The sequence below is a fragment of the Hyalella azteca genome, unplaced genomic scaffold, assembly GCF_000764305.2.
Source record: "Hyalella azteca isolate HAZT.00-mixed unplaced genomic scaffold, Hazt_2.0.2 contig5580, whole genome shotgun sequence".
NCBI classification, from domain to species: Eukaryota; Metazoa; Arthropoda; class Malacostraca; order Amphipoda; family Hyalellidae; genus Hyalella; species Hyalella azteca.
The window spans coordinates 708639-722825 of NW_025935765.1; the positions used below are offsets into that span (position 1 = coordinate 708639).

The 14187-nt window shown below is 36.8% G+C and overlaps 1 protein-coding gene across 1 annotated transcript; it reads left to right on the forward strand.

Annotated features, from left to right (window-relative positions):
* The first annotated feature begins 7327 nt into the window (after positions 1 to 7327).
* On the forward strand, positions 7328 to 10673 carry LOC108665693. The gene is made up of 3 exons (XM_018152470.2): positions 7328 to 7535; positions 9223 to 9351; positions 9763 to 10673. Exons 1-3 carry the CDS (start codon positions 7334 to 7336, stop codon positions 10452 to 10454), a joined length of 1023 nt encoding a protein of 340 aa, XP_018007959.2. The 5' UTR covers positions 7328 to 7333; the 3' UTR covers positions 10455 to 10673.
* The last annotated feature ends 3514 nt before the right edge of the window (positions 10674 to 14187 follow it).

Genomic DNA, 14187 nt, shown 5'->3' on the forward strand with positions numbered 1-14187 from the left:
AAGTGCACAAAAAACTTTAAAATGGTTTTACACGAACTCGGATTCCGTTTCGAAAAAATAAGTGAATTACACTCGTTTTCAACACTCGTTTTCAATAAGTGATTGAAAACGAGTGCATAGACATTATTTGTATTACAGAAACACTCCCTAAAAATCACGGGGGAAAATTGTACCTGTTGAATTTCAGTTGCCAGGTTTTGATTGTTTTCATAACTTGAATGAAGAGCAGTGCAGTAGAGGTTTAGCTTTGTAGGTTAGAACCTCTTATGGGGCCCAGCAAGTCAAGTTATCTGCAGAACATCAATAAGAGAATCAGAGAATTAGAATTAGAATTCATCAATTAGAGAATCAGTGTGGTGCGAACTTTCTCTCAAAGGCAAAGATAGCCTCCTCATAGGCGTCGTTTATAGATCACCAAACAGTTCTTCTGATAACGATAAAGTACTAAACAGTCTTTTACCGAGCATGACTTTCCGTAGGTCACACACGCTGATCGTTGGTGATTTTAATCATCCGGAACTAGACTGGATAGATGGATCTTCTCTGGATGGATGGAAGGGGAGAGAATCACCCAGCATCCTTGTTCATGGAGTCAGTAAGAGACTCCTTCTTAGTATAGCACGTTACCAAACCAACCCATTATAGAAGTAAACAGACTCCCAATATTCTAGACCTGGTGTTTACTAGTGATGAATCAATGTTAGATGAGCTTCGTCACGAGGCTCCATTGGGCAAAAGCCATCACCAATCATTGATTTTCAGACTCAAGTGCTGTACAGAAAAGACGCCTCGGAAGCGAGAGCGTTTGAATTTTGCGAAAGGCGACTATGATAAATTCCGTGAAGCAGTGAATGCAGTGAATATTTCGAACGGTATTATGGACATGAATGCGGCGGAGTCATGGTCATTTCTCAAAGACACGGTTATGTTTGTAGTTGATGCGTATGTACCTAAAATTAAGCTTGGTGGAGCCAAAAAAACTCGGTGGATGAACAGGTCAGTTTTAGCTAAGCTGAAAACAAAGAAGGAAGCATACGAGCGTTATTTACCGACTGGTAGCGATGCTGACTATAACCTATACGCAAGAGCTCGAAATCAAGCTGAAGAAAACTGTCACACCGCAGTAAAAACCCTCGAAAAAAGTATTGCTAAAAATGCAAAAAAAGAACCAGAAAACCTTTTTTTAGGCTAGCTCGAAGTGCAAGATGAAGGACGGTATTTCTGATTTGAAGTAGATCAACGAAAGATATCCTCTGATGAGGGCAAGGCTAACGTACTTAATCATTATTTCAGTGGCGTATTCACTGAAGAGGACTTAAACAGTATTCCAGCTATTGAGGAGCGCCCAGTCGGCTCTAAATTAACAAGTTTTGAAATACAAGAAGAAGAGGTTCTCAAACGCCTTATCGCTGTAAATCCAAATAAGTCATGCGGACAGGACAGCTTCCACCCCAGATTACTCAAAGAGTTAGCAATTGTCCTAGCCGGCCCTCTGACGTCATTTTTCGAAAGACTTTGAACGATGGAATGTTGCCGGCTGACTGGAAAGAAGCTCAAGTGACACCATTGTTCAAAAAAGGTGACAAATTAAGCTGCTCGGGCAACTATCGCCCTGTCAGTTTGACAAAATAAGTGTCGTTTGCAAGGTAATGGAATCTGTTGTGAGGGATCGATTGATAGATCATTTGACTGCTAATAATCTCCTATCAGACTGTCGACATGGCTTTATTGCCGGGAGATCCTGCACCACTAACCTCTTGTCTACTCTGAACGAATGGACCCGCCTGCTGGACGAACGGGAACCAGTAGATGCAGTGTACCGCGATTTGGCCAAGGCATTTGACAGTGTCCCACATGAGCGGCTGTTGCGTAAATTGAAGTCTTTGGGAATTGGGGGTAATGTACTCAAATGGATCAGAGATTTTCTAGTAGGGAGGCGACAACGTGTCGGCATTAATGGGCCCGCATCAGACTGGGCTTCAGTGCGCAACGGCGTGCCACAAGGAAGCGTTCTCGGGCCTATTCTATTCGTTGCGTTTATAAACGATCTGCCAGAAGCTGTTACTATAGCGTTTGCTTGATGTATGCTGACGACACAAAATTTATAATACAGTGAAGAATACGTCGCAAAAAGTACAGTTGCAAGGTGATCTTGACTCGCTAAGTGAACGTAAGTGCTTACATTCAATTTTCTTGTCAATGATTGGTGGATTTTGCTTGAAAGGCCGTCAATGATTGACTGACGAACTTACGATCCCTTAACTTTTTTGAAAGTATAGGCCCAGGCAATAAGTACAGCAGCTATATCAATCAATCGTCAGTTATGGAAAGATCGGGTTCCAAAGGCCGGATCCCTTGTGAATCAATTTTAGACGCATTATTTTAGAGGAAATAGTCCTAATTCATACTCTACCCCAAAAGATATAAAAGATCAGCGTTGTAACATCTGCTTGTGAAATGTTATTCATTAAGCAAGATTTAAAGTCAGTCAGAATATAAATTTTTCAATATATTTCATCTATTTATTATAGCTGTCCATAAAAATTATCCTCAAATTCTCCTACCTTTCTACTAAAGTCCACGGTAATGAAGATATATATTTCATTTATTTATTCACAAATTTTACTTCTACAATAATTTTTTTCAATTGCAAAAGCACTAGGAACATTTGTAATAAATTTGAGAAAATTAGTGCTAACATCACATGCATTATTGGTGATATTAGTTGCAATTCAAGCTACAATCAAGGTATCTGGATTCGCAACCGGCAAATGTGGCATATAATGGGAACATTGCTAGTAAATAAATGTCCTTCAAGATCGCACTATTAATATAATTAGCAGTATTACTGGCGTAATCACAAGCACCAGTATTAATAAATACAAGCAGCACTATTAATACCACGACTGATATCATACTCAACTTCAGTATTAATGCAAAAATCCTCATCCCTAATAAACTTCGGTTATATTCCAGAGAATTGCCTGCTATTTTCTTTACAAGATAACGCATGATGTGTTCATAACTGGGTCACCTATAACCATATGACCATAACCTGGTCACCTATAACCATGGACCAGAACCTGGTCACCTATAACCATGTGACCATAACCTGGTCACCTATAACCATGTGACCATAACCTGGTCACCTATAACCATGTGACCATAACCTGGTCACCTATAACCTGCGACCATATGTTAAAATTTATATTTAATTAAGTCATTATTTTTATGCGCTTATCGTTTGTCACGTTTTAGGAGGCAAAGTCGACGCTCGTTAGCTCGATCTTGTTATTATTACTTTAACCTTACCCGAGAGAAGACTCCTGCCCAAACAGTATAAATACGTATGTCAACTATTGCTTTTCTGTTACTTAATTTGAGTTTGTGCGAGTGTGTTTTCATTTTATTTTGTACCATTTAAATGCATGTTATAACTTCTATGTTTGCTCGCTTAAGATCTTGCTTAACTGGCTTTACGCCAGTGCTTGGAACCCGTAGGGAGCTTCGGTGTTAACCGATTATGTCACATGCCTTAGCGCTGTGAATTAACTTGCATGCTTGCATGCGCATAACTCCTTAAATTCGAGCGACCACTCCTATTACTGTTTTCACTATTTTCTTTCCTATAGTTCTCTACATGAGAACTCTTATCTAGGATTCCTCAACGGAAACAAATAGGTTTATTATTTTGATTATCTGAAACTGTGTTATCAATATTCAGATTTTACTTGAATCATACTGAAATTCACTCCGTTAAAACCTTGAATCTATTAATTTTAGGCCTAAGTTGGTTTTCTGTCTTATTCAGATAAGAATCCACCCAACCGCATCTACTTGGTCTTCGACTCTCTGTTCTGTTTTTTTTTTAATTGGACTACTCCTTGCTTATTACGTTCTGTTGCCACCGGCAATATGTGGTGAGAATTGGAGAGAGAGACATATTCACCTGAAACAGTGACTCATTCAACTGAAATTAAATATTGTGTTCTAGACTCCTAACGTTCGAACTTGTACTTATGTGCGAACGTATTCTACTACAGTGCACGAGTTCCTCATCGCGCTTCGTGCTTCTCGTTTCCTCCAGGCTTCGTTCTGCGAACCAATTCTCTTTTCGGAACTACAACAATAAAAGTTTCAACCTTTCTTTGTTCTTTAATTTCCAATTGTACCAAAATTCAATACATAAACTGTGACCGTAACCTGATGTGACCATAACCTGTGACCATAACCTCTGACCATAACCTGATGTGACCATAACCTGATTACCTATAACCATGTGACCATAACCTGATGTGACCATAACCTGGTCACATATAACCATGTAACCATAACTTGTGACCCTAACCGCTGACCATAACCTGATGTGACCATAATCTGGTCACCAATAACCATGTGACCATAACCTGTAACTATAACCTGATGTGACCATAACCTGTGGCCATAACCTGTGACCATAACTTCATGGTACGTCCATAAAGATCCCGATTTCGTGCCCGGATTCTTAATCGGCACCCAGAAAATTGAGAGGTTCTCTGTCTAAATAACAATGCACGTTTTGCCTTCATGTGAGTCATCCTGACTCAGTTTGGCTGGGCAAAAAAGAGTAACAGAGCCGCATCCGCTCACTCCTTAGACTTTAGGTATTAAAGTGCATAATAAGTGTTGAGGCTTCTCGTACACATCTGATTCCATCCCATAATGCTGTAATAGGAGGTGTCGTCAGGAGCCAATGTCATTCACTAGACAGAACGATTATAGACTTACGACACTACGCAACCTATGAATTCGCTTTTGTTTCGTTTAGATTATTACCCATTTGAAATTTACCCCAGTTCCTCCGATGATTCGGTGAGCTAATTTAGTTTGATCTATTTCTTTTGTATGTTATTATTCTTGAACCATATTGTTGAATACCACGTTATTCGTTTATCTCGCATTACAAAATTGTCGTTCTTTTATGCGCAGAAACTCACCATCAATAAACGTGATAAAAGTGTCGAATCATCTCATTTTCACGAAACTTTGGGGAAACCTTTATAATAAGTATATAATAACACATTTGAGTGCATCAATAAATAATCGATCATGTGATTGAGATAACAATTACGAAAGAGTACACTCAGGTCCTCAATGATACATTTTATATTAATATTAATGACATATACATGACCAATTGACGACATCAAAGCAGGAATCTCGATTAACTGCGACCACTACACTTGAAGATACTAAAGCGCGCGTCTCTTGTTGAAGTGGTTAGCGATAATCAGGCGAAGTGAATAACAGCATCTAAGAACCTAATATTGCGCTGGAATTTGTTTTAATTCTAATAGTGAATGTTTTCTTCTCGCATAGCTACTGTTCGTTCGAATGAAAATTTTTGTTAAATCTTCAATAAATTTCATTATATTGAGGAAATATTAACTCTGCATGACCGCTTCCCTGTTACATAACTCACGCGTCGGCAATACGCTACGAAAAGTCAATACGAAATTAAACTTTAAAATCGATTGAAAAAATCTAAGACACTATTGATAGAAAATTTATTCATTTAGTGATTAATCAAAGATTATTTGAAAAAAAAAATTAATTTATTTTATAGTAGAAAACAGTAAGTGGTAGAAATAGCGATTATGAACTTATTGATGGAAATACCACCTTCGTTCATGCACAAAAATAACCTCGAAAGAACCTGTTTTTTATGATTGTTGATATGAGTATTATTTCCTGGGCTGTATCAGTATTGAGTGTGGAAACTAATAGAAATAAAGTTATTGGTCGTGGGTGTCGCTTACAGTTCTTCGAGTGGGCCTTATCAGTCATATCGTGCGTTATACTGTACCTCGACTGGTATGCCTTGGTTGTATCACGACTAGGAATACTGATGAGATAGCGGCCATTATTAGTCCTTAAAACAATAACGTAACCTTAAAGGTTTACAGTCCTAATTGCGTAAGCTTAAATAATTAAGACTTTAATTCTTAAAGCCAAATGTTTCGTTTTGCACTTCTAGTGTTCAATGTGCTTTATTGGATAAAGGCGAAACGCAGTCTGTTGTTTTTGCTCACATTAGAAATTTAAAAGCTAAGAAAATTCACCACAAATTCACCATATCTCCATTGCAAACGTTCCTAATTCTAGCTTCATGGACAGTTAGAAAAATCTAGAACACAGATAAAAATATGAAGTTAAAACAGTCGATGATAAAACCAAACATCGAAGTTAAAACCTAAACCTACAAACAAGCGACGGAGCAAGAAATAAAAATAACGGCAAAACCGATCTATTACTTGTTTAAGGTTGTTGTTGAAAACCGGTAATTGATTGTTAAAATTAATCCAGGTATCGTAAGATATTTTTTATGCTTTTATTTAAATGTTTTAATGTGTTTAGAAGCAATAAGTTGCATTAGGCTTATTGTAAGGTGATGCAATGTTCTTTTAAATTTAGATTAGTACCGGTATTAGATTAGTGCACTGTCGTTAGAGGCCCATTTCAGCAGAGTGTGTGTAACCATTTATTGATTGTTGAATGTACCCTTTTATTGTTAAATTAAATGTAACCAAACATTGTTTGTTGAATGTATCCAACTACCATTAAGAGTTTAGCAAGCTGTAGTTTGATGGATGTGCTCTAATAGCGACAAGCTGCCTGAATGCATTCTTCTTTTTGTATATTAACTCTGATGATGTCATTCATATTTGATAACGATGAGAGCAATGAGTTCAGCGTGCGTAATTAGAATCGTGAAGAGGTTTGGGCGATAAGAACTGAAACAGGAATGGTGCAGCAGTTGAGACTCATCAACAGATTGTATCATCAGTCAAGCCGCCGTTCCCGAACTTGTGATAAGATAAGTAAGGGAAACTCGATCGTCTATATAACCTGCATGCCTTCTTTCATCGACATTACTAATACAACTGCTTCAATTCCACCTGCTTTCGTTTGTTAGGAAAAACTGATCACTCACTAGCTGTTATAAATTGACAGAAACTTTAATTGTTCAGGAACAGATACCCTTAGTTGAACAGTTTAAAAGTGCCGTCTAGATAGGTAGCATTGCAACCATGTAAGTAAACCCATTCAATCCCCAGGAAAAATCCCTTTAAATGAAGTGTTTAAATTAAAAATCATTAGAAAATTCGATAGAAAAATTGATAGAAAATACGCTGCAATATAGGTACAAGTGACACGAAAGTGTAAGAAAAATAATTATCATATGACACTATAGACGGTATATAATTTATTATCAAAGCGATTTCTAACCAAAAAAAATCACATAATTACCATTTTACGAATAAAAAAAAGCAATTGAGTTACTAAATGCAACATGGATTTGTCGATGAAGAACGGCAAGAAGTTGCGCCTCGAAGACTTTCTTCTTCAGAACCTAGACGCTGCACCGGCCCCCCGAGTGATCGAGTGGGTCGACAGAGACGCGGGTGTGTTTAGGGTGCTATGGACCCACCAGAGCAGCGGGGCCTTCCACCACGACGATGCGGCCCTCTTCCGATACTGGGCCCTGGCCCGAGGTGGGGCATATCACTAGTAAATTCACTAGTATATAAATAATTCACCAGTAAATTTTACGTCACTGGTATATTAGAAATTCATTAGTTTATAAATTATTCACTAGTACATAAATATTCCACTAGTATTTAAATAAGTCACTAGTAAGTAAATAATTCACTGGTATATAAAAATGTTTCACTAGTATATGAATAATTCACTAGAATATAAATAATACAATAGTATATAAATATTTCACTAGTATATAACTAATTCACTAGTAACTGAACAGCGTGTATCAGTAAAGATTACATAGTGATATATGAAAGTACTGTTAAGCCCATGTTTTGAAATGTTATTTGAACAGCTCCACCAAAAAGCAATTTGTTTCTGCATTAAAAGTTACACAAATCAAATAAAATTTGCCGAGCTCATAATTCCATGTTGCTCGCCCCCAATGATGTCGTTCAGTCACATGTCGTTTACATTCATCGCCATGCTTCAAAGAACCATGCGCGATCACAACATAACCAATATCTGCCAACAATTTTTCCTCTCTCTCTCTCCCGACACGCATAGACAGTATGTGAATGAAATCATGCTGTACTAGTCACTGCTTCTTTTGACTAACACATAATCTACCGTAGCCATCAGAATTGTTTGAAATTTATCCAGATTTGGGCAAGTAATTCATGGGCATCACTGAAAATGAAATTTTTCTATATAATATAAAAACGTGCAAAATGAATTACGGTATCGCAAGATTTTTTTTATGGCTTCATTTGAATTTTCGACGTGTTTAGAAGCGAAAGTTTCATGAGGATCATTGCAGGGGAGTAGTAAGGGTATGCAATATTCTTGTAAACATCAGAATAGTATTTCTCATTTAGGTTTTCTGTCACCACCTCAGACGTTACCTCGGTAGGGATCCGTAACACGTGGTCACTCTGGTTTGTGATTGCACCACCGAGGTGCGAAGTTCTTTTATTCAGAGTTATTTTTAGTGTTACCTGTGCCTGGTGTTATGTTTTGATTGACGTTTTAGTGTATATTCGTAGTTAAATTATGCCTGTATCTTATGTCGTCCGTGCTATATTTCTGCGTTTATTATTTTATTTATTTCATTGGTTCTAATTTTGTATTTTCGTTTTGTGTGTGCAGAAAGGCTCCGAAATAATGACTTGAAATGATAATCAGTGTAAATCGGTAGTTGGTCTGAAGAAAGCGTACTCTTTTAATTTTTTTTTGTACCTAATGATAGGTTGTTTCAATTATTATTTTTGTTTATTTATTAAGTTGCATTCATTCTTCTTTTGCTGGCGATAATTTATACAACACGTTCATACGTAAATGTCTGGGGCCACTGGCAGCTATATTTTAATATCAATTATTTATCGAATGGGTACCGTAATTGGGCCCAGTATTTGTCGAATGGGACCAGGCATGATGGCCCAGTAGTTACAGTTCAGATCGAGTACCAGGATTGGCGCAGTGAGGTGCGGGTTCGATCCCAGCTTTGTGCACCAGTTTCTGGTGAGAATCGGCGAGGAAGCCGGGCGGTTGAGCAAAGCAAAATGGCAGCAGTGAGTTGCGTGTTTGAGACCACAACAACCTGTGAATGTTCTGCGATGTTAAGAATCGGCAACAGGCCTACAGCTTAATAAACGCTGAAACTGCTCTTATTATTATTTATTTTTATTATCACTCCAGGCAAATGGCCGCTGCCGTCTTCAGTGGAGCTGAAGCAGAGTCTGCGTATGGCGCTCAATAAATCTCCGTCGGTGAGTCGACTGCCGGCCAACGCTTCTGCACCTGACTACAGATACTTCCGCTTTGTCGGTACGTCCAGCATTATTTATTATTATTACAAATAACAGCATTATTATTACAGATACTTGTACTGAGTTGGATTTACTCAATGTCCCACAACTTGAAAAATAAAAAGGTGTCATGCAATTTCCCCATTCGAATTTACGAAATTGTTATAGAGTAATAATGAAAAGACAATATAGTATTTCAAGTGACTGTATGTTGTTTCATCTTGGAGTGCCAAGATAGACGCATTAAGTGACTTGATTGATACAGCTGAGGGAGTGCAGAACAACTTTGCTGTTCCTACAAATCATATGAGACATCTGCTAAACAATTTTTTTTTGTTCTTACAGATGGCATTAAACTGCTGCATAACAGATTAGTTGCTGGTAAAGATCGCTTCATACAGCTGCTAAAAAAGCTTTGTTGTTCCTACAGATAAATCACGATTGAAACACAAGCGGAGCAAGCAGTCGTCAATTCACAGCTGTGGCTCCGACTCCAAGCAGTTCCAATATCATCTACAGGAGTACCCGTTAAATCTTTCTCTCCATTCAACCAAAGAAAACTTTTATGGGAGCCAAAAACTCAAGGAAGAGTACCGGGAATTGTCCGATTTCACAGGGAATGATCAAGGTTATGTAAATAATTTTCAATGTTTCGAGAAACGTGCAATAATTAACGAAGATGTATGCATCGAAGATCAAAGCATTGAGTGTAAGGTTGGATGTTGTGATTACGTGATTCAAAGTAACAGCCAAAATAAAAATCTTCATTGCCTGGCAAATGATATTTCTCTGGTGAGAAACGGAGAAAATTTTTCAGCTTATGGAACTGACTATAACGATTATAACGTAGACATTTGGAAAAATATAAATTACAAACATGAAAGCGTAAACTGCGGTAATGATTTCTCTAATTGGAATGATTTATCGATAAAAGTTGACGTTCACGAGGCTCATATTTTTGACAATCGTATTCGAAAACAATGTGAAGAACAGGTGCAGGACTTGGTCCCTGAGTACAGTTCCCGTTATCATGGAACAATCGAGAGCAATTGCGTTAGTCACGAGTCTGGTTATTGCTTTTCAGATAACTTTGATTATATAAATATCAATAAACATCACTAATCTATATTGAATGATTTGTCAATAATTGAATAATATTGAATGATTTGTCTTGTGCACTAGCTTGATGAATGTGGTCACTAAAGCCATGACCGATGTTTGACGACTCTAAAAGTCATAGGAACACATAGTGGTGACCTTGTACGAAAACTTTATTGAACTTCCGTATTTCAGACAAACTGTAAGCATGAGGTTAGAAAAATCTATAGTATCGTAAACGTATCTTCAGCCTATAGAAATTTTATTTAAATCCATTTTCAGTTATAGCAAAGGATTAATCCATAGATTTGATTAGCATCTAACTTGATCCCTTTACATAAGGTCATAATAATGTAAAATTTTCAATTTATAATTCAGTCATAATAATGTGAAACATGAGCCTATCTAGCCACGGTTTAACGATCGTCCTCATTATTCGTGATGGAATCCCGTTCATGATTTTCAGAGGTGGGCAGTAGCGCGCTGCATGTAGCGGTAGCGGCGCTACATTTAAGCAATTGTAGCGGTAGCGGCAGCGGTAGCGCCCGCTACATATTTAAGTAGCGATACGAAGTTTTGCCGCTACAGCGCTAAGGCTACATTTATAGATAAAGCCTTTAGATTTTACTTAATAGTATTAAATATTATTTAAAAACCATCATGATACGTACATAATATAAATTACAGAATAAAACTATACGAAAGATTTCGGTGTAATGTTGTCAACCTCAGCCTGTTACTAGTGTTAACATGTTAGTTGTTACCAGAGGTGGGCAGTAGCGCGCTACATGTAGCGGCCGCTACATTTTCAATAGCGGCGCTACATTTATGCAATTGTAGCGGTAGCGGTAGCGCCCGCTACATTTAGAGCATGTAGAGGTAGCGGTAGCGGCCGCTACATTTCAAAGTAGCGCTGCCCAGCTCTGATAATTTTACAAGACCATATGAATCCATGGCAAACTATAGTAAAATATTACTAGGTATTACTTCGTGCTAGATTCTTCATTGTTTTATTGTCGATTTTATCTATTTTTACCAAGATTAAAAATGCGTATGTTTGAGACGAAATGCTATTATTTTCGTTCTCTGCTTGGAATTTTCGTGATGAAAAAAATTTCTGCATTAATTTACTGTATAAAGTTTGATCGGATTTATTCGATTACTTTTTTAGAGACAGAGAAATGGAAGAGAGCAGCAGGATTTCTTGAAATAACCACGAAAATTCATGTTTGAACTTATGTTTCGTTTATATAATATTATTGATTATTAGTTTACTTATAAGACACAGAATCTCCATGAAGAAGAATTTGGTAACAATTATTGTTTCAATATTACTTATAATAGAACTGTAAGGTATGTATTTTATAATTCTGAAAACATATATTTTTTAAGACTTAATAGAATGATAAAAGTCATTGAAAATAAAATTTTATTTGTGATTTTCTTCGGCTTAATACCCAATTCAGGAAGGACTTAAACCACACATCTGAAGTTACTACAGTCAATACGTAAGTTCATTTGCGACATGTATTATTAAAACACGTTATTCAGGAGCGACTATACATCCAATCAGGTGAAATTTATACTCTAACTGTGCGGCGTATTATGAATGAAATCTCCCAATTTGGGGTAAATCCAATTTATTTTGAGGAAAAAGAGGGCTAATTCAGAAACGACTAAACTCACATATCTGAAATTTATATTCCTGCTCAAGAATGGCATGAACCAATTTGTGGAGTTTTGTTAAAATTCGTTTTTATTTGCGACATTAATTGACCTAATTTTCAATCTATAGGTGACTCACAGCGCAAATTTAAAATTCATCCAAAGTGCATGAATATAAGGGATAAAATTATTGAGAATATTGAAAATTTATGATGTTTGCCATAGTTGTTTGCTAAATAACTGTTTCATAAACGACTACAATCTTAAATATGGAGTTTATACAGTATCTAACCTTTAGGTATATAATGTAGGATATGTATATTTCTCTAGTTTGAGGGAATTGAATGATTTTATCTGAATTTTGTATTGCATAGATTGGTTTGATTGATTATTTTAATAATTTCTTTCTGCTGAAGGAAACACCTTTGTATTCCAACATGAATGGTTAGTTAAACTTTCCCATCCCACAGTAGCCTGTTTATCTGCTGTATTCGTGAATGCCATTTCTAAATTTTTGGTACATTCATCACTCAATGGTGCTCCACTTTCAGAAACTCTTTATTCATAAATCTATTCACGTAAGAAATGAAAAATTTTGGGATTGCCGAGTAAATATATGTTTGAATACTTGAATTTAATAAATTAAAAAGTGTGCATTTTTTCTCACATACACTTCGTGAACTTTTACGCGGGATAAAGTAACTTAAATGCAGCAGTATTTCTATTGCATTTGAATAAACTAAATTTACTCGGGTTTTTGAAAGAAGCAGCGAAGTACAAATTATTTATTTGCACACTAAAGATAAAAAAGGTTAACATCAGGACACAATAGCAGAATTGAATTACCTGAATTATGAAGCTTTATAACCCGACTGTATGAATGCCGGAGCTAAGCATGTTGGACCCATGTATAACTAACACATGGTTTTAGTTCCAATATGGGTGAACCATTTACAATTATTGATGTAACCACGTTATCGGACGATATCTCTAAGTCTCATTCGGGTGCACATTGTGACACAGGCCCTTGTAAGTAATTTTTTATTTTAATGTAGCTGCACCTCATTCGGGTGTATATTGTAACGGCGGTAAGGATGTTTTTTTTGAGTGACAGGATTACGTACGTTTGCCCTCGCTACGATTTCATCTCGTCTATCTGAGGAATACGTCTCTGTAGTTATCGTGCAAATATTTCCAAAAATGTATGAATTTCATTTCATAATTTTACACAAATTTCGACCCATTTTCACGCTCAGTTAACTCATTTTCATATTGTTATTGTTACTAATGTTTTTCCACTTTTCAAAACTATTTGATAACTTCTTCACAAATTGCTATTATATTATTATTATTTCTTGCTCGCTTTGCCCTTTTCATGCGGACCAGTTTATCGTACTGATCATTCTCATACAATATTAATATAATTATTCTCCCCGTTACATGCCATAATTTAGAATAATATTCTAACATGATTCTTCATGTCATTTTGCAATTCCAAAGAATCTTTGCAGGGAGACGCTATTGATGTCTATAATAACTTACAGAACTTCGGAACTGCGTTCACAGCAATAAGGCCTATGCGATTATTTTTTATTTTCATGACTACAGAGTTCATTAAGAGGGAATCGACTTGTATCGAGACGCGCGTTGAAATAAAACCATGTTAATTGCTTATAGGTAGTATAGACACTACAAATAATCGACTTTACATATAGTAATATAAGCATACATATAATAGTATTTTTATATTACGATTGCTATACCTATTCACACCGTGAATCCCGATTAATTTTTTACCCTTTATTTACTCTCATGGCAGGTCTTGGAAATTATTTCATGCATACTTAGGACACCAGCATTCATTTTTTCCCTCGTCCACCCTAACACTCTCGTCCGCCCTTACACTTTCCCCTCGTCCACCCTCACACTTTTCCCTCGCCCACCCTCACACTTTTCCCTCGCCTTCCCTAACACTTTCCCCTCGTCCTCCCTCAAACTTTTCCCTCGTCCACACTCACACTTTTCCCTCGTCCACACTCACACTTTTCCCTCGTCTTCCCTAACACTTTTCCCTCGTCCACACTGACACTTT

Excerpts from the sequence above, each read along its gene's own strand:
- LOC108665693 (XM_018152470.2), top strand. The coding sequence starts at position 7,334 with ATGGATTTGTCGATGAAGAACGGCAAGAAGTTGCGCCTCGAAGACTTT. Across the intron at positions 7,536-9,222 it reads ATACTGGGCCCTGGCCCGAG|GCAAATGGCCGCTGCCGTCT; the intron begins GTGGGGCATATC and ends TTATCACTCCAG. Across the intron at positions 9,352-9,762 it reads CAGATACTTCCGCTTTGTCG|ATAAATCACGATTGAAACAC; the intron begins GTACGTCCAGCA and ends TTGTTCCTACAG.